We start from the raw sequence: 20,968 nt of genomic DNA on the forward strand, positions 1-20,968 counted from the left end.
GGATCTACTGGGGCTTATTCATATCAACTGAATCAAACATGCAAAGGTTCCATTCTCTAACTGGAAACAGTCCACTGTCCTTTCTGGTTAGAAGTTTGGACTCAGCCTCCTTTTCCTGGAGGACAATGTATCGATTCAAATCTCTTGAGTCCCATCTTTGTGCCTAAGACTGGGCCAGGCACTGTGGAGGCAGTATCAAGCCAGATGACATGGGTGCTGTCCTTACAGGGTGCTACAGCAAGTCATGTGGCCCAGCCGTAGTCTGCAGGCAGGAAACCTGTAGGCTGGGGTGGCCTTGGAGCAAAAGCTAAGGTGAATGGAGGGGCCTAGGTATCTCCTGGCGTGTAATGGACACAAGAAACAGTGTTGCCTGAATTAGCAGAAGTGTTGTGCTTTCTAAACAATTATTTCTACACTTGAATGTCTTTACAGTGGCTTCCCCTTAGTTTCATGGGGATGGGAGGAGGTGGAGGATTTCATTTGAAAGATTCTAAAATAATCTTGGTTAAACTAAAGAGAAAGAGCATTTTTCTACAACTTAATTTGGAGAGATAAGGGTTTAATGCATCTCCAAAGATCCACGGTTGCAGAAGGCATTTCTTAGGTTTGTTGTTCATTTGCCAAATACTTATCAAGCACCACTATGAACCAGGTGCTCTGCAGACACACAGAGGAACAATACCAAGTCCCTGTGTTGAAGCAAGCTCACTGTGTGGGAGGCAGCAAGCCTAGGGATGATCAGTTGCCTGCCAGTGGAACACTTGCCTACTGACAGAGCCTGGGAACGGAATGCAGAGAGGCTGGGAACCCGGGAGGGATGGAGCCCAGGCCAGTCTGTGGACCTTTTTCTTTTGATTTTCACTTAGCTCACTCCCTGAGGATAGTATTATTGTATTTTGTTGGCTACCAAACTATTAATGATCTTAAAATTGACTTTTTTTCTCTTAGACCCAGACACATGCATGAAAATACTCTTCAGATCCAAGAGTACTCAGTCATGCAATGTGAGTGTGTAATCACTTAAGAATATATTGAACACCAAGCACAGTGGCTCACGCCTGTAATCCCAGCACTTTGGGAGGCCACGGCTCACTTGAGGTCAGAAGTTCAAGACCAGCCTGGCCAACATGGTGAAACCTCATCTCTACTAAAAATACAAAATTAGCCAGACGTGGTGGTGCATGCCTGTGATGTCAGCTACTCCACAGGCGGAGACAGGAGAATCACTTGAGCTGGGGAGGCAGAGGTTGCAGTGAGCCCAGATTACGCCATTGCACTCCAGTCTGGGTGACAGAGCAAGACTCTGTCTCAAAAAAAAAAAAAAAAAAGAAGAATGTATTGAATCAGCAGATACTCAGACACAAGTGTATGTTTTCAACTTTATCAATATCAATATATCAATATCAACACCATGTTGACATGGAACACTAAAGACCCAACAGGGAGGCAATTAACAAGCATTTGAGGAGGAATAGACCTCACCTATTTCAACCACACGGCCAACTCTGGCAGCCAAAACGTGGGCAACAGCATCCTACCAGCTTCTATTTATTGTTGCATTGCTATGGTGCTGATCCCCTTTGTATCCATGGTATTTAGAACCTCGGGGATTGGGCTGGTGACCATTCTTTAGATCTGAGAACAGAAGGAGCAGAGGAACGTTGAGCAACTCTAGAGGGGTGTGTATGTGGCAGTTTAGGGACAGTTTGAGCTTTCAGGTAGAGGCAGCCTAGGGAAACTGGCATAAAGCAGTTTCTTTCTCTATTCCATGGAAGTTGCATGCTTGTGAAAAGGGCCAGCTATCTTCTGTCTTGCCATACAAGTGGGCAGAGCTGCCTGGGAATACCAGGTGGGTTAAGGATACTGCCCTTAACCTTAAGGTGGAGGGCAGCAGAGGGGGAGAGAGAGACAGAGAGAGAGAGATTGGGGAGGAGGGGAGAGAGAGAGGGATGGGAAGGGGAGGAGAAGAGAGAAAGGGAGTGGAGGGGAGGGGAGGGGAGGGGAGAGGAGGGGAGAGGAGGGGAGAGGAGGGGAGGAGATCTGCAAGAAAGAGGCAAGGTCCAGAGAAAGAGAGAGAGATCTGCAAGGAGGCAAGGTTCCGAAATCTATGGGCTGGGACAGCAAAGATGTGGCCTACGAAGAGAAAGGTCTGGAGAATCAGAAGGCCTTCAAATGGTGGTTCCAAATCCCTCCAGCAAAGCCCATCCATCTTTAGAGCTCACCCGTCTCCAGCTACACCCCCCACCCCTCCCGGCCCAGATCAGGCAGCGGGGTCGCCCTCTCCAGGACTCTCAAGGCAGCTAAGGCTGGAGGCGCCGGCGAGCCTGGAGAGGGAGGAGTTCACTAAATTGTGTTGGATGGAAGGCGTCGAGGACCGGAGGAATTAATCCGATGTGGGGAAGGCGGACGGGGCTACGAGGAAAAAAGAGGGGGCAATGTACACTCAGCCTTTTCATCACTCGGCGGGGAGATGGATGGTTTTCCGGACCGGGCGTCCCAGCGCCCCGGTTAGCTATAGGGAGACGTCAGAGCGCTCTGGTCCGCGATAGAAGAGCCCCCCAGCCCCCCCCGCCCGGGCTTCCATATAAAGTAGGGGCCCTAGTGGAGGCCGCAGCAGTAGCACCAGCGGCTGCGGCGGCGGAGCTCCTCCGAGGTCCGGGTCACCAGTCTCTGCTCTTCCCAGCCTCTCCGGCGCGCTCCAAGGGCTTCCCGTCGGGACCATGCGCGGCCGTGAGCTCCCGCTGGTCCTGCTGGCGCTGGTCCTCTGCCAGGCGCCCCGGGGGCGAGCGGTCCCGCTGCCTGCGGGCGGAGGGACCGTGCTGACCAAGATGTACCCGCGCGGCAACCACTGGGCGGTGGGTGAGTGTCCTGGCCGCGGGAGCCGCGCGCTTGTCCTCCTCTGGATCAGCCAGCCGGAGGGGACCTGTCTCCCCATTTCTTTGCGTTTCCCTGGCCCAGCTTTGGGAGCTGGGTTTGTTGTGACCTTTCTAGCGACAAAAACCTTCCCCGTTCTCCTAAAACTCCACCCCACCTTTCCCCATTCTAGGGAGCCCATGAGTCCCTCGTCAGCCGCAGGCTGGTCCGCTGATCCTTTCCCGCTCGCTTCCAGCCTGTCTCCCCGTCTTCCCCAGGGCACCCGAGCTCCCAACAGCCAACCCCGGTGCAGATCACCTTCCCTCTGCGCCCATCCTACATCTCCTTTTGTCCGCCTAGTCTCAACCTGTCTGGCACGGTACTCTCCTAGAATAATCTTGGGGAGCGTTGTCCCTTGAAAGCATCGCAGAACCCTGGTCCAGCTCGGTGGCCTCAACAGCGACTGGCATGGGCTGAAATCTAAGCTGCGCCTATGCGCCCCGCAAAGCCACAGGTGTGGGGACCTAGGGTGCAGCGCTCCCGCCCCGGGTTTCACATCTGTTCAGTGCGCAGTGCCCTGAATCCCGCCTGTCTGTGACTCTCTGGAGTTTCCTCAGTCCTTCTCTTCGCTTTGCAGCGATATTCTTTTCCCTGTCCTTTTGCCCTCCCTCTTTCCAGCCAGCAGGCTCTGAGCTTGGGGAATCTCGCCTGCTCTCCAAGCTCATCCCAATCTCTCTGCCCCTCTGAGCTCCGCTCTTTCTCCGCCCCTCTTGACCCACGACTTCGCCCTTTCCCCTCGCTCCTTTCCCATTCCCTCTGCAACAGGTCCTGCTCTCTAGGCACCGGCTTGCAGGCTCCCTCGCCACGGCGCCCAGAACCCGGGCGGAGAGGACGGCCGCGCTGCGGGTGGGGAGGGCGCCTGCGGGTGGGGTCAGGATTCCGCCCTGCGCGCACTCGCTGCTTTCGCTCAGCTGTGAGGCAGGAAGCGCCTGGCAGCCTCGGCTCACCCAGCATCACCCCAGGGCTCTCGGCGTCGCCAAGCATAGCTTCCAGCAAACGCAGAGCGTCCAACTTCCTCACTCCCTCACCTACCCGCCCCACAAAAGCCAACTACAACAACCCCAACCAGCTTCGTGGGAAGCTGGTTAATCCCTGAAGAGAGTTAAGAGTGTGTATGTGTGTGTGTCTGTGTGTGTGTGTGTGTATTTCCTTAGCCATCTACTTAGAAGGGGCGCTGGGGAACGGTGTGTTGAACAAGTACTTGCTAATTCATATATCGGCTGATTCACAAATCTTGATAGAAGATAAATAATTTGGGGAAAGGAGTGGGACTGGAACTGTTGCTTCCTCAGCTCGTCTGTGTCGTGTGTGCTTTTGTGAGGGAAGTCGAGATCTTTGGGTTGCAATAGAGTGGTTTCCACTGTTGCTAAAATAATCATTTGCCAAGTCTTGACAGTTCCAGAGATGAGAGGATGTGTGATCGCTGAGGGACAGGAGGAACCCAGTAGTCTGGTGTGGAGAGGAGAGGTTGGAATGGGTGAAGCTGAAAAACCCTCCATTTCAAGAATGAAGGATGCTTAGCAGGTGTTGAAGAATCCAAACTTAGAATTGATGCTTCTTAAAGAGGGCTTCTGGGAGCTTAGATCAAGTGGCCATTATCTGGCCCAGCCACCAGCCAATGGGGCTGGAAAGATGGAATGAAAGTTCTGGATTCCCAATCTCTTTGTACTCATCTATATTATTGCACTAATAAAGCTTATTATTAGGTAACGCTTGCAGGCCCAAAGGAGGACAGTAGAGTTAACTGGGGAGTGGCATCGTGTTATTTCTGGTGCAAGTTAAGCCAATCTTGATTTGCTGTAGTTCCGCAGAACATCTGTCTCCAGGTATTTAGGGTGTCTGCCATTTAATTGCCCTTCATAGTGGTACTTGAGCATTCCTAACCCAAAGAATACCAACCAGTGGTGACCCCAAATACCATTTTCATATTTATTCTCAAATGCACTTTTTTCTCTCCCTTTGATAACTGTGCAGAGTTGAGGAGGAGCAAGGGAAAGAGGGAGGTGAAGTAGAAACTCACATTTTAGCCTAAAATTACCTTGCGGTTGAGAAAACGTTTGCTTTGAGTAACATGCCCTCTGTTGGAATATGAGCATTGACAAGGATGAATGATGTTACACTTCAAATTTAGCTTTCAGTTATCTCAAGAAAATGCTTATCCTCTTCAATCACCAAAGACATGTAGTTTAGTTTTAATTATATAAAACCAAAGCTACATGCTGCTGTCCATGAGGATGCTGTCAGCACACATTTACAGGCTTGGTAAGTAAATTGCTTCTTCTAGCTGAGAGAAGCATGGTGCAGCAATGGAAAAAAGGTTAACAGCTTGAAAACTTAACAAATTTTTATCTGGCTTGATGTTCATGGAAATGTTTTGTTTGTGTGATGAAAATATATGACAACACTTATACTGGCTACTATTCCCTGTGCACCCATGAAATGCTCCTAATTGTGGTTCTAACTTGGACGTGAGACATATCCCAGAAGGTTGAATTTGGAAATACCAGTATTCCACTGCAGAATGGCTTGTTATGGCCCCAGAAACTGTGGAATAGAATTTAAGTGTGGGTCCAAAAATACTACTTCTTAGTAGTACTCAATACTTTCATCTATGTCTTATTCATTTCTGTCTCATTCATTTCTGTCTCAAACCTTCCCTTTAGTAGTATCTTTAAATGATTAATAAAAAGAACAAAAGCTCTTTTTTTCTCTGATCAAGGTTTTATTTTTTTCAAGTGCCTGTCTTTTGTCTGTGGTGAGATTTCCATTATTATGATATGGGCACTTGACAAATGATGTTGGGAGAAGAGGTGGAAGTGGGCGTATCATCCATGTTGCCATGGAGATGATGATTTGGTTGACAGTCACTAGCTCAAAAGCAAAATTGGACCCAGGGAATGTGTACTTCCCTGGGATGTTACAGATAGCGTGCTCTCCTTAGCAACCAGTCTATGGAACTAGAGATAAAGAACTGATCCCCACACATTCCCCATATATGTAAGTACTGAAAGTTAGTACAATCACAGAATGGAGAATAACTTTCTCCTCCCATTTTAGAAAAGTCCACAAAATTATTCAGGTATGACAAAAATGAGGTTCTTATGTGTGATATCTGCATCACTTCTCTGTTTTACTGGCAATAACTCTTTCTCATTTCCAGCATTCTAACTAGATGATAGTCAGTTAGAAGGGCAAGGTGATCTAGGTCATTACTGGGAGTATCAGGATTCTAATCCTGCCTTCCAACCATCATGATTTAATTTCCTCCATATAAATAAAGCCAAATGCATCACTACTTCCTGGGAAGTTGCACAACATAATCACCATTATGGCTGAATGCAAGGTTATTGAGTGGCTATCTGAGCACCATGTGACCAAGCTGATACGTGAGGAGCCAATCATTCAGGATTCCAGGTCTTCACTTGGGACAGTATCCCCAGTTAGGATCCTGAAATTGTGTGAAGTCTCATGTCATAAGCAATTTGGCAAATGCTCACACTGCAATGCAGTAAACCTGATTTTAATGCTCCTTAATACTCATAGAATTAATTTTTCTCAATTACATAATGCATCATGATATATTGGCATATAATCCCTATTTTTATAACATTAGAAAGCCTTTTGTAGACCTTATCCTTATTTCCAGATCCCAGAATGATTTTAGCTACCTTATATTCTTAGCAAGTTAGAAGACATTGCCAAGCAGTGTAATAATGTAGTCTAGATTGTGAACTGATTTTAATCCTAAAATAGTTGCTTACATCTGTGTGACCTCTGGCAAGTCTCATTTTCACCAAACCAATTAGCATATGGATCAAATGAAATCCAGCACATTTAAACATCTCATAAACTGCAAATCGCAATACACATAAAAGCAATAAAGTTAAAGTGAGGGCTTCTCTGTTGGTGGATAGAACTTCTGGGAAGGGGCCTCTTTCCATTTTAAGACTGAAGATCTTTCAAATTTTATGTTTGCCTTAAATACTTCTAATGCCAGTCAGTGTTGGAACCACAAAGACCTTTTTCCTTGCACACTTTAGATCAAAAGCACCATAGTTTTGTTGACGTTAGAAATTTCAAAGTGCTACAAAGTCCAACTACAGAGAGAGGAAAAATCAACTGTAAGAAATAGAGAACATGAGAATATTCAAGCAAGGGTCTAAAGTGTTAAGAATGCAGACCTTGAATTCTGTACCCACTTCTGACTCCAAGTTATCCTCTCTTGCATACATAAATTTTCATGTTTTTGATGGTTTGGCCTCCTTAACAGCAGTTTTAAAAAAAAATTATTTACAAGGCTAGTACACATTCCTGGAGCCACTGATAGACTTTCAGACACCCAAGAGAAAATTCTGCATTTATGCGGCTGTAAAGTGTTACTCAGGGCTTGTTTTCAACTTGTTTTTCACTACACTCTTAACAAACAGTAAATCTGGGTAGTTTTCTAAGTTCAGTCTCAACTAAAACTCTGAGAAAGTTTAAATGAAAAATTCCTTTGGTATTTTTTTTTACTACGATAAAAGGAAAGCAATATTTTTAAAAAACCACACAAAGAAAAGCATGGAGACTTTTATTTTCAGCAGCAATTCAAAATTGGCTGGGGAAGATGTTTAAACTCCATCTTTCAGTTGGAAATAGAATTTGGTGCACACAGAATTGATGATAGAATTTTAGATATGGAAGCCTCCTTAGATTTAATCTAGTCTACCCTGTTCATTTTATAGTTGAGAAAATTGAAGACTAGGGGTGCTAAACGACTTGGCAGAGGTCACCTAACTAGTTAGGAGAGGTGCTGCAACCAAACCCAGGGTTCCTGAGTTGCAGTTCTGAATGCTGTCTAGCTCATTGCACATTTTGAACAGAGAGCAAAATCTATCTGTCGTTTATGAACTAACTCTTAATAAAACATGATTTATTCTGCATTTAGGAGAAAGCAGCACAAACACAATTGGCTTTAAATTTCTTTTAAATTTCTCATTCATTCCCTTTGGTTAAATTTGTGGCATTCTGAGTGTTTTTGTTTTTGTTTTTACAGGGCACTTAATGGGGAAAAAGAGCACAGGGGAGTCTTCTTCTGTTTCTGAGAGAGGGAGCCTGAAGCAGCAGCTGAGAGAGTACATCAGGTGGGAAGAAGCTGCAAGGAATTTGCTGGGTCTCATAGAAGCAAAGGAGAACAGAAACCACCAGCCACCTCAACCCAAGGCCCTGGGCAATCAGCAGCCTTCGTGGGATTCAGAGGATAGCAGCAACTTCAAAGACGTAGGTTCAAAAGGCAAAGGTAAAAGAAACATACATGCAAGATGGGGTGGGAGGTATCTGGGGAGAGGTGGAAAGAGGGCAAGTTCAAAGGAGGAAGAATAGAATTGCTTATGATATAAACCTTCACAGTCGCTACATTAGGCTAACACCAATACATGCTAAGCACATTGACAGACAATTTCTACATTCTCTTCTTTTTGACATATAGTCAAAAGGATATTGATTCCAAACTCCAATTTAGTTTTTTTCAGCAATTTTGTCTATTTGCCATTACGCATTGATGGGATTTTTTTTTTTTTTTAACACACAGGCCCTACCAGAATGTTTTGATAGTGAGTCTGCAAACTATTTGAGTAAATCCTTGTGGATCTACAGATTTTATTTTATTTCTGGTGAACACTAGTGGAAGTTCCTGTTTTTAGAAGACAGCATTCTTGTTTGCTACCTTTGACACAAAGTAGCACTTCCTCATATTTGTTCCAGGAGTACCTAGTTCAGGTTTCATCCTAATATTTTTAAACTCAGTGAACATGTCTGAGATCAACAAATCCATCCTGTATATGATTTTATAGAGGATAGGGGAAAATAATTATACTAAACTGGCAATGCTTAAAGACAGTGAGCAAGATAAGAGAGAATAAAATTTACAGGAAGAAAGCAAGGCAACTGAAAATGAGGTGATTATCACTAACTTTTAAGTTTCCATGAAATGTATAATAAAATACAAAATAATAATTACAATAACAACGGTGGCTAGTTTTACTGAATATTTACGATAATCCAAGTATTGGGCTAAGCAGTTTACCTCCATTTTCTCGGCTTATGCTCACAGCAGTCTTAGACGGAAGATTCTATTATTCTCTCCATTTTAGAGGTAAGGAAACTAGTCCCATAGCTTTTCACTGATAAAATCAGGGTAAGGGCCTGTGCTCAGTCTGCCTCAGACAGTCTGTACCATGCCAGACATCTTCCAGAAATGGTCCTCATTGATCTTAATATAAAGGATCCAGGCTGAAGGCCTTGCTACTTGCTGCTTCTGACAATAAATAATATTGCTTTCCACTCACAGTACTGGAGAGCTTCCTTCTTCTCTCTTTCATGGTGAAGACTCATGGCCCCTTTAGGGGCTCAGAGCTGCCTTTGCCAAGCCTCGGCTGGCTTTCTGGAGGGAAGCTTTCTATTTCACTGCCCTTTGGGTCTATTCTGGTCTTTCTCTTTCTTTTTTTTTCTTTTTTCTTTCTTCCTTCCTTTCTTACAAGTTCTGGCTATGTGGTTTCTTTTCTTTCTTTCTTTCTTTCTTTCTTTCTTTCTTTCTTTCTTTTCTTTTCTTTCCTTTCTCTCTTGCTCTCTCTCTCTCTTTTTTTTTTTGACAAGGACTGGCTATGTTGCCCATGCTTGTCTCAAACTCCTGGGCTCAAGTGATTTCCCTCAGCCTTGGCCTCCCAAATGTGGGTTTCTATGCTAAATGGAAACTGAAGTTCACTTGTTGCACTAAGCACCTAGAGGGAAAGTCTTTGTAGCTTTTATTCAGAAAAAAAACAAAAACAAAAAACAATCCCAGATTAAATAAACCAATACAGAAATAAATACCAACTTTGTACAAAACCCCAAGCGATTGTCTGGTCCATACCTGTGTCATAGGTGTTATGTCATCAGCCCCTTTCTTTACTGATTGATCCCATACTCTGAGGGTTCTGTGAACTTGCAGGTGGCTTCTCAGATTCTAGCTGCCGTGCCTTTTTCATGGTCAGGTGCTTTGCCAGAGTTCCTGTAGGTGGATATCCAACAGCAGTACCCTTCTCATTTGTCTGAACAGTAACAAAAATTGCCACCACAAAACCCTTGAAAATAATTCTTGCAAACATTGAACTGGACTTGCCCTCATAGCTCGTTCATGAAATACTCCCCTCTACTAACACACAATCATATTACTATAGTGCCTCATTTTTGAAACAAACAGCAGTGTCCAGTTTGTTATTTTATTTCCTCAACCTGGCTCTGCATATCTTTGGAATCTTTTGGCAAATTCAACTCCTTCCTTAAGGATCAAAAATTTTCCACCACATTCAGAAGAATATTCTGTAAGCTTCAAAGGCAACCGCGAAAAGAATAGCTCCACAAAGGTGTCTGAGTAGCAGTATAGTAGGATGGGTTGAGTGGGCAGCTGCGGAGAGTGACTGCTTAAAGGGGGCAGTCCTTATCCCAAGTGAACTGAAAAAGGTCATCAAAAAGATTATTAAAAAAATCAGGCTTTGCTTTTCTATTATTTTTATGCATTGTTTTTCTTTTTACAGGTTTAGAAAGCCCATCTCATTTAATTCCACCTCCAGTTGAATAATTAGTTATCGCACACATTGGTACTATTCTTTTGGCTATATTTCCTAGTAACACAAAAACAAGTTCCACAGTTCGTGTTTGCAGAGACCAAAATATTTTATTGCTTCTCTTGCACTGGAAATTCCACCTCAATGAAAGTATGCTGTTATGAAAATTGAAAACACCTTACAATGATCTTATTCAAAAAGAAGGGGTGCCAAGAGAATAGTTCTATTAGAAACCCATATATCTCCCATATCTTAGAGTTATGGGAGTATTAGAGAGAAACTTAATAACTTAGATAAGCATTGCCAGAATTAGCAGCAGGAGTTTTCAGAGGCTGAAGGACTGTTCTTAAAATTAAAAACTATCTACATATGCTCTCCTCTCTCATTTTAGTAATAAAACATCAAGTACTGTTGCCAACTCTCTTGGAGCTGTGGTTAGAAACTCCAAGCATTTCCTATGTTTTGATGACAAAGATATTTACTTAATTCATAAAGGATGTGTGTAATGTGCACTGAAACTAGATTGCTCGACCATGGAAACAGCTCCAGAACTTTTAGAGCAATTATGCCCAGCAATGTTCAAGGTTAACCTTAATCCTTTTAACTGTGCCCTTCTCACAAATCTTTTAATTCTATTCTGCAATTAATGGAACTTTTCCCACATGGTTTCTGCAACATGAAACTCTGTTCTGTTTCTGCAACATGAAACTCATCCCCATGGATGAAGCTCCAGGGCCTCATCCATGATCCTGGATGTGGTTGTTCATTGTCCTGGGTTTCAATGGAGGTTTTAGTTGGCCTTTGGTCTACCTTTATAATTTGGACTTAGTCCCTTATTCTTTGCAGCTTAGGTCTCTCCTTTTATTTAGTGGACATGAAGAGGGCAAGGAAGTGAGCTACAAAGGCTGTTATGGAAAGAAAGTAAATGTGTTCGTTCTTCACTTTGAAGGGACTGCTCTCACTGTCTCATCAAATCAGTACAGAGAATAGGAAGGTCTTTTTTCTGAATATTTGAAATGCTCCAAAGGAAGTGCCAAATATAGAAAAAGCAACATACAATCAAGAATCACTCATAACCTTCTGATTACCCTGGCACTTTCTATGAAGGAGTAGAGTAAAGTTGGCCCCCACCTGGAATATAGCTCCTCCCTACCCCCAACAATGGACCCTGCCCATTGCCTCCCAGTTCCTTGATCTTCCTAGGTTCCACAACTCTCCTTTTCCTTTTAGTTTTATTCCCTCCAGCCAAACCTCTCTTATTCAATATTTTGAGCCAATGGGGGAGTTATGTAGATTTTTTTCCCTACACATTAGCTGGCCCCTTTTATGACCAATGACTCATAAGGCAAGATGTGTGGTGGCATCTTCGGACAGGCGGCAGGCTTTAATAGGGCAGCCTGGGTTGGTGGAGGCAAGCAAAGCTAATTGGCATGCGTGGGAATCAAACCCCAGGCCCTGGGCTCATTAGCCCATGGTCAAAACAACTGAGCCAGAGGAGGTAATAATTTGCCCAAGAATATCAGTAGTTCCTTTATTAGAAGCAAATGGCTGATATGGAAGTTGGGGAATCTGAATTGCCAGAGAATCTTGGGAAGAGTAATAAGCTCTTAGTCTCAACAAAAAGTGTTTTTTCATCTCAGCGCGTAAAGGGTGCTATAGGGGAACAAAGAAGTATTTTAAAATTATAACTACTCATTCTTTCTTTAGTCTTAGTTAATTTGAGCAGAAGCCACAACAAGCAAACCACAATAAATTTAGAATTGGCAGAAATCCAAATTAACTCCTCTTCCCAAGTTTCCACACTACTACCATTTACAGTTGTAGGTTTGTAATGTATAATTATGTAATGCAGAAACTAGCTTTGACTTGTATAACGACGCACTGTCAAAGTAAGCAAAGTAAGAATTCAAATTCCACATTCCCAGAATTTAACACTCAGCTGCTCCTCTAGTAATAAGTTCCTGGGGATAATACATTAACCAACATTGGTTAAAACATACCTGAGTAATCATATCAGGGTGCATGTTAAGCTGATAAAACAATAAGATCCCAAAATGCAGTAGCTCAAAAAAAAAGTAGAAGTTAATTTATCTCCTGGGGGACAGCTCTGGTTCTCAAATTTTACAGGCTCAGAATCACCTGCAGGGCTTGTGAAAGTACAGATTGCTGCGCTCCGCCCCCGGAGTTTCTGATTTAGTAGGTGTTAGGTTGAACCAAGAATTTGCCTTTCTAACAAGCTCCCAAGTGATGCTGATGACTTGTGGGAATGGATTTACTTCTAGGATTAGACTTCAGCTCACTCTGTTTGCTGAACTCTTTCTAATATTTCTTAAGTTGGTAGACTCTCTGCTCCAGGTTCTCAACGTGAAGGAAGGAACCCCCAGCTGAACCAGCAATGATAATGATGGCCTCTCTGAAAAGAGAAAAACAAAACCCCTAAGAGACTGCGTTCTGCAAGCATCAGTTCTACGGATCATCAACAAGATTTCCTTGTGCAAAATATTTGACTATTCTGTATCTTTCATCCTTGACTAAATTCGTGATTTTCAAGCAGCATCTTCTGGTTTAAACTTGTTTGCTGTGAACAGTTGTCGAAAAGAGTCTTCCAATTAATGCTTTTTTATATCTAGGCTACCTGTTGGTTAGATTCAAGGCCCCGAGCTGTTACCATTCACAATAAAAGCTTAAACACATTGTCCAAAGGGCAGGCTGTTCTCTTATTTCAATCCCAAATGAGAGGATAGTGTGGCAGAGATGAACAAACAGCTTGAGGACGTACTCGTGTGCTCACTGATCAAGTCAGGCTGAAGCTCTCCCCTCTGAATCCTTGTAGTGACTTAGAGCCTTTCCAGAGGCTCCCTCACTTTCTCATTCCCATCAGGTGAGCCAGGTTGAAGATGGAGGCTAGCCCTATTCATCACTTAAGAATTCCCTAATCTTCAGCCCCTACCATGACCAGGTATTTTGCTGATATTACTGAGGGACGCCTCCTAATAGTCCTTTAAGCTGAGAATTATCATTTCCATTTAACAGATGAGGAAACAGAGGATTAAAGAGATCAAGTGCCTTGCCCAAGTCACATAGTAAATGGAACTGGGATCTAGACATCCACAGTCACCAGATTTCCTGCATTACTCATTTTAAATGTCCCTTTCAGTATATTTATGCCTAGCAAGTAGCACTGTTTTTTCAAAATTTCATCGCCAGTCTGGGAGGAGTCGTCCCCAGTGCCAGATTTAGTTAGTTCCACAGCTAAAGAATAAGATGAATTCAGTTCCTTCCATTTTCAGAGAATGTGGCCTGGCAGTTCGTTAACACTCACTAGTTCTATTTTTTTTTTAACCGATTCCTTTTTTATCATGACATTTGCACATTAACAGATTTTGAAGCTTCTTGCCATATGTTTAGAATTTCTTCATTTAGGAAAATCACATTAGCAACCTTAAAGAGATTTGCCTTGCTCTTGTTTTGATTACCTAGAACCACATAAGAGATGATGAGTTCTTCCTAATTTCTTTTAAAACCATGTTGATTCACAACATATACACAGCTAGACCTGGGGAAATGTGTGAACTGTGTTTTCAGTGTTACCACGTTCCTCTACAGGGCCCCTGTTCTCTATCATGAGACCATCTTCAGCCTCTTTCCCAAGGATTTGATCCTGAGTTATGTCAACTAAAGCCCCCATGCCGCTGATGATGAAGGTGTAAGCCCTCTCAAGGATTTGCCTTCCAATAGGACACTCATAGAGAGAAAAAAAAAAAAAAACACCAAAAAAACCCCCCCAAAAAAACAAAACCCCAAAAACAAACAAAAAAACCAAAAAACAAACAAACAAAAAACACCTTCCAGACCCAGGGGAAGCTTTCTCTAATGGTGGGATTTCAGGCAAAGAGAAAAGGTTTCCTGGACATAGGCCAGTGCTCCTAGAATAACCCCATCCAGACTATCACTTGTTTGGCTGTTTCACAAGAGTAAACCTACGTGATCCCATGTTTTGGCAGCCATCACTTTTTTCCATGAGTTCTGATTGCGATGTAAGAACAGCTCTCTCAAATCTCCTCTCCCTTGCAGTGCTCCTCTGTGCCAAACCCGGTCAAGGTTAGAATCTTTTTGAGAGGTATACTCTTCCCTGCAAAATTAAAAAAGAAATTATTTGCAAGGGGAGTTATATCACACCACACATGTGTGTGCCTATTGGGTCAGGTAATTTTTAGCTAAAGATAATAGCATCCACCTTGGGTAGTTTAAGTAGAAAAGGAGAAAATCGATGGGTAGATATTAGTCAGGGAAGACCAGAGAACCGGGCTCAAGCCTAAACTTGCAGGCTCAATGCCCAAAGCCATGTCTCTAATTGTATTGATGAGGTGGCTACCCCTAGAAGCATGCTGCAGAACTGCCTGAGTCTGCGCTCTCTTCCTCTGCCTCTGCTACCACCTGTGCCTGCAGTAGGATTTCCCCCACCCCGCCCTCCCCAGAGACTCCCAAATCAGTCTTGAATAAGTGTCTGATTGGTGGAACCTACATTATATTCCTGTACCTAGCTGCAAGGGCTGCTGGGAAATGGAGTTTTTAGGATTCTACTTTGGGCTCTTGGGACTAAAATAATGGGACCCTGTCAAAATGGAGACAGGGTGTTCAGAGATGTGATTGACTACAAACAATATATGCCCCTTCCCTTTTTCCCCAAAAAGAATTTTCCCTTTGATTCCTGCCCATTCCTACTCTAAAGAACAGTTAGTCCCTAGCCTGGGACTCAGGGAAAGCAGGAGCCTGGTGGCTGTTCTGCACAGCACACAGTCCAGGTGTGTCCATAGTACAGCAAGATGAAAAGATTGCTTCTAAGAGCAGATACCTTAGAAATCCTGGCAGCAAAGCAGGATAATCAGAAGGAACAATCCAAAAGGGAAGAAAGCAGTAATGGCCTTTGAATTTCTCCTTTGAAAAGCAGTCTTTTTTTTTATTTTTTAATTTTTATTTTTTAGTGCCACAGGTTGGATTGCTCTGGGCGATTTGGCAGTTTTTGCATGTGATTAGAGGTTCAGTAACACACCAAGCAGGCATTTCCGGCAGAGCAGTACAATTTCTAGCCTCAAAATGCTCGCCTTTTACTCCCTACTTGGGGAATATTTTATCATTACCGAGCATCTTAACCCAGCTTGGTTGTGTGGGGAGTAATCTAAGTAGAATGTAGAGATTGCATTATTCACTTCCTTAGCCACTGGCTGTTTTATTCAGACAACATGAAATAACTCTTCAAGGGAGACCTGTAATTATGAACCATTGTCATCCTCACAGCAAAGAAACGATGTTCACCATGTGCATGGAAAAGGCTCCTAGCTCCACCTCCAAGGGCTTCGTTTCTTTTAATTAATCACCTTAAATCAGACCCAGATGTGATACAGAATCCTCTCCCTACCTTTCTTTCCACTCTACTTAGTTCACAAATGTTATATAACATATATAACATATAACATGTATAACATGTTATATATAACATATATAACATGTTATATAACATATATAATATATACAACATATATAATATATTATATATCATATTATATATTATATATTATATATAATATTATATATTATATAACATACGATATATAATATTATATATTATATAACATACGATATATAATATTATATATTATATAACATACGATATATAATATTATATATTATATAACATACGATATATAATATTATATATTATATAACATACGATATATAATATTATATATTATATAACATACGATATATAATATTATATATTATATAACATACGATATATAATATTATATATTATATAACATACGATATATAATATTATATATTATATAACATACGATATATAATATATATTATATAACATACGATATATAATATATATTATATAACATACGATATATAATATATATTATATAACATACGATATATAATATATATTATATAACATACGATATATAATATATATTATATAACACTATATATAATATATTACATATTATATAACGTATATATAATATATTACATATTATATAACCTATTATATATAATATATTATATATTATGTTACATATTATATATAATATATTATATATAATATAACATATTATATATCATAGATTATATATAATATAACATATTATATATCATAGATTATATATAATATAACATATTATATATCATAGATTATATATAATATAACATATTATATATCATAGATTATATATAATATAACATATTATATATCATAGATTATATATAATATAACATATTATATATCATAGATTATATATAATATAACATATTATATATCATAGATTATATATAATATAACATATTATATATCATAGATTATATATAATATAACATATTATATATCATAGATTATATATTATATAACATATTATATATCATAGATTATATATTATATAACATATTATATATCATAGATTATATATATTATATAACATATTATATATCATAGATTATATATATTATATAACATATTATATATCATAGATTATATATATTATATAACATATTATATATCATAGATTATATATATTATATAACATATTATATATCATAGATTATATATATTATATAACATATTATATATCATAGATTATATATATTATATAACATATTATATATCATAGATTATATATATTATATAACATATTATATATCATAGATTATATATATTATATAATATATTATATATCATAGATTATATATATTATATAACATATTATATGTTATATTATATATAACATATTATATATAATATATTATGTATTATATAACATATTATATATAATATATAACATATTATATATAATATATTATATATATTATATAACATATTACATATAATATATTATATATATTATATAACATATAATATATTATATATTATATATTATATAACTTATTATATATAATATATTATATATTATATAACTTATTATATATAATATATTATATATTATATAACTTATTATATATAATATATTATATATTATATAACTTATATATATTATATAACATATATATGTTGTATTGTATAACATATATATGATGGACAGACAAGGTAGATCATGATATGGGTGGATTGAGAGGAGCACCTGATTAATGCCAAGGATATATTATACTCCAAAGGAAACTCCAATAGCCTCAAGGAAGAAAATGTATTTTTCATCCTTCCACTCTCTGACACTAATTATATACTACTCTTTCCAAGAGTGTTGCTCAGATTCTTTACCCCTTGTTTAAATAAATATTTAAACATTAAAAATATACTTTGGTGGCCGAGCACAGTAGCTCACAACTGTAATCCCAACACTTTGGGAGGCCGAGGTGTGCAGATCACTTGAGTCCAGGAGTTTGAGACCAGCCTGGCCAACATGGCAAAATCCTGTCTCTACTAAAAATACAAAAATTAGCCAGGCATGGTGGTGCATGCCTGTAATCCCAGCTACTCGGGAGGCTGAGGCATGAGAATCGCTTGAACCTGGGAGGCAGAGGTTGCAGTGAGCCAAGATCACACCACTCCACTCCAGCCTGGGCAACAGAGTGAGACTGTGTCAAAAAAAAAAAAAATATATATATATATATACACACACACACACACACACACACACACACACTTTGGGCATGAAGAAAACATGATAATCATATTTTTTAAAATCCTCTTTTGCCTCCTAATTTAACTCTAAGAGTTTTTAATGTATATTTTTAAATGTAAAAATCCAATCTGTTAATTATTTTTGTTTAATATTCCAAATAAGAGATTTCTCCTATTGATTTATACTGATAATTGACAATCCAGCACCCTCTCCTTTAGAAACATGTGGTACTTTGGCTGTCAGTTGTATCTGTATTAATTAGAAGTAGTTTTTGGATACATGTGACAAAACCAAATCAAACCACATATCCATGGCTTAAAGAAGACAGAAGTTTAATTTTCTCTCACATCACAAGAAGTCTAGAGGCTAGAGGTGCAGGCCAGTGCAGTAATCTGAGGATTCAGAGCCAAGATCTTTGTGATTCTCTTTAATTTCCCTTCATGATTAGCTATAAAATGGTGGCTGCAGCTCCAGCCAACGCACTCCAGTTTCATCTAGAAAAGAGAGAGGGAAACAGAAAAGGGTAGGATCTGCATATCATGAAAACAAAACTTTCTGAGAAATCTTCAGCCTTGGTGTTTTGGTCAGAACTGTGACACATGACTATCTCTAGCAGCAAAGGAAGCTGGAAAATATGATTTTTCAGTGAGGACCTTGCTACCACATCACCTCCCTGCTCCCCTGAAAACAAAACAAAACAAAACAAAAACAAAATTTCTCTTAATAAGGAAAAGAAAATGGATGTTTGATAGGCAACCAGAGGTGTTTGCCATGTCAGCTATGACAAGATCGAATCCGAGAAAGAACCAAGTTGGAGCCAGGAGGTCTTAAGCCTGACATGACCAGAAGTTGCCTAGACAATAGGCCCCCATGTTTAGTATGAAATTGCCCTGCCCTGTGTCTCGTTCTCAAGACTGAGTGCCAGGAAACCAGGTTTACAAACATGTGGTCTTCATGACTTCACCTACCCTCCATCTCTGAAAACAAAAGGCTGCAATGAAGATCGTGTTTTATAGATTGGGCGTCACTTTTAATCTCTACATGTATTAGTCAGTTTTCATCCTGCTGATGAAGACATACCCAAGACTGGGTAATTTATAAAGGAAAAGAGGTTTAATGGGCTCACAGTTCCATGTGGCTGGGGAGGCCTCACAATCATGGCAGAAGGTGAAAGCCACATCTTACATGGTGGCAGACAAGAGAGAAATGAGAGCCAAGTGAAAAGGGAAACCTCTTATAAAACCATGAGATCTCATGAAACTTATTCACTATCATGAGAACAGCATGGAGGAAACTGCCCCCATAATTCAATTGTCTCCCACTGGCTCCCTCCCACGACACGTGGGGATTATGGGAGCTGCAATTCAAGATGAGATTTGGGTGGGACACAGACAAACCGTATTACTAAACTTAAACCCAAGATATGACAATTTCCAAGTATCTATTTACATGGAAAAAAACCCACTTTGTGCTGTATCACTCCTATCTTTATGCATGCATTTCTGTACAAACACATGAGGGAGGTATATTTGCACTCTTCCATCTACATCATCTCAGAAACAAGGGGTCTTGGTAAATAAACTGGACTAAGGTAAGCAATCTGGACTCTGGCAGAAGGGAACACATGGCACTGTTTTTGTTTTCCCTGTGATTGGATTCACGAAACTAATTAAAAGATGGTGATGACTGAATGATTCCACAGGACTCTAGATAGAAAGACCATTTGTGCAGACCTTCAGGAATAAACATTGTAACAATGAGCATACCTGTGGCTGTTAGAAACCCCTCAGCTCAGGCCGGGCGTGGTGGCTCACGCCTGCAATCCCAGCACTTTGGGAGGCCGAGGCAGGCAGATCACGAGGTCAGGAGATCGAGACCATCCTGGCTAACACGGTGAAACCCCATCTCTACTAAAAAAAAATAACAAAAAATAGCCAGGCGCGGTGGCAGGTGCCTGTAGTCCCAGCTACTCAGGAGGCTGAGGCAGGAGAATGGCGTGAACCCGGGAGGCGGAGCTTGCAGTGAGCCAAGATCGCTCCACTGCACTCCAGCCTGGGCAACAGAGCAAGACTCCTTCCCCACCCCCCACAAAAAAAAAAAAAAAAAACCCCTCAGCTCAAATTGGCATGAAAGATAAAAGGATTTATTATTGATATACAAGAATTCCAGGCTGGGTGCAGTGGCTCACTCCTATAATCCTAGGAATTTGGGAGGTCGAGGTGGGTAGATCACTTGAGGTCAGGAGTTTGGGACCAGCTTGGCCAATATGGTGAAACCTTGTCTCTACAAAAAATATAAAAATTAGCTGGGCGTGTTGGTGGGGTGCCTGTAGTCCCAGCTACTCCGGAGGCTGAGGCAGGAGAATCGTTTGAAACCGGGAGGCAGAGGTTGCAGTGAGCCGAGATTGCACCACTACACTCCAGCTGGGGTGACAGAGCAAGACTCTGTCTCAAAAGAAGAAGAAGAAGAGGAAGAAGAAGGAGGAGGAGGAGGAGAAAGAGAAGGAGAAGGAAGATTATTCTGGAGGGAAGGAGGAACTCAGGCTTGTTTAGTTCAAGGTAATTCAGTGACTCAAATATATCTTCAGAGGTGGGGTCTTTCCGTCTTCCCACTCTGCCAGCAGTGTTTCCAATTTGTCCTTAAGCTGACTTCTCTCACAGTCACAAGATGGCTGCTGGAGCTCCGGGTGTCACATCCAGACCTGACAAAATTCAGAGGAAGAAGAAGGACTATCTCTTTTGAGGCTTCATCTAATTAATAGGGATAAATCCTTTCCCAGAGATCTCTAAATGCCTCACAACTTAGTAACCCCATGGGCTACATGGCTGC

General features: G+C 40.7%; 1 protein-coding gene across 6 annotated transcripts; it reads left to right on the forward strand.

Moving 5' to 3' along the window:
• The first annotated feature begins 1,631 nt into the window (after positions 1-1,631).
• On the forward strand, positions 1,632-13,198 carry GRP (gastrin releasing peptide). 6 transcript variants are annotated; one of them, XM_009434080.3, is made up of 3 exons: positions 1,632-1,849; positions 7,949-8,191; positions 12,831-13,198. In XM_009434080.3, exons 1-3 carry the CDS (start codon positions 1,780-1,782, stop codon positions 12,893-12,895), a joined length of 378 nt encoding a protein of 125 aa, XP_009432355.1. In that variant the 5' UTR covers positions 1,632-1,779; the 3' UTR covers positions 12,896-13,198. The 6 variants fall into 6 exon arrangements, with proteins under 6 accessions (XP_009432355.1, XP_009432354.1, XP_063651861.1 ...); XM_009434079.3 differs by lacking the exon at positions 1,632-1,849 and adding an exon at positions 2,044-2,859 and having other exon boundaries at positions 7,949-8,172; positions 12,838-13,198; XM_063795791.1 differs by lacking the exon at positions 1,632-1,849 and adding an exon at positions 2,046-2,859 and having other exon boundaries at positions 12,838-13,198.
• The last annotated feature ends 7,770 nt before the right edge of the window (positions 13,199-20,968 follow it).

The sequence above is a fragment of the Pan troglodytes genome, chromosome 17 (genome assembly GCF_028858775.2).
Source record: "Pan troglodytes isolate AG18354 chromosome 17, NHGRI_mPanTro3-v2.0_pri, whole genome shotgun sequence".
Classification (NCBI taxonomy): Eukaryota; Metazoa; Chordata; class Mammalia; order Primates; family Hominidae; genus Pan; species Pan troglodytes.

Excerpts from the sequence above, each read along its gene's own strand:
- GRP (XM_001142106.6), top strand. The coding sequence starts at position 2,721 with ATGCGCGGCCGTGAGCTCCCGCTGGTCCTGCTGGCGCTGGTCCTCTGC. Across the intron at positions 2,860-7,948 it reads CGGCAACCACTGGGCGGTGG|GGCACTTAATGGGGAAAAAG; the intron begins GTGAGTGTCCTG and ends TTGTTTTTACAG. Across the intron at positions 8,192-12,830 it reads CGTAGGTTCAAAAGGCAAAG|TTGGTAGACTCTCTGCTCCA; the intron begins GTAAAAGAAACA and ends ATATTTCTTAAG.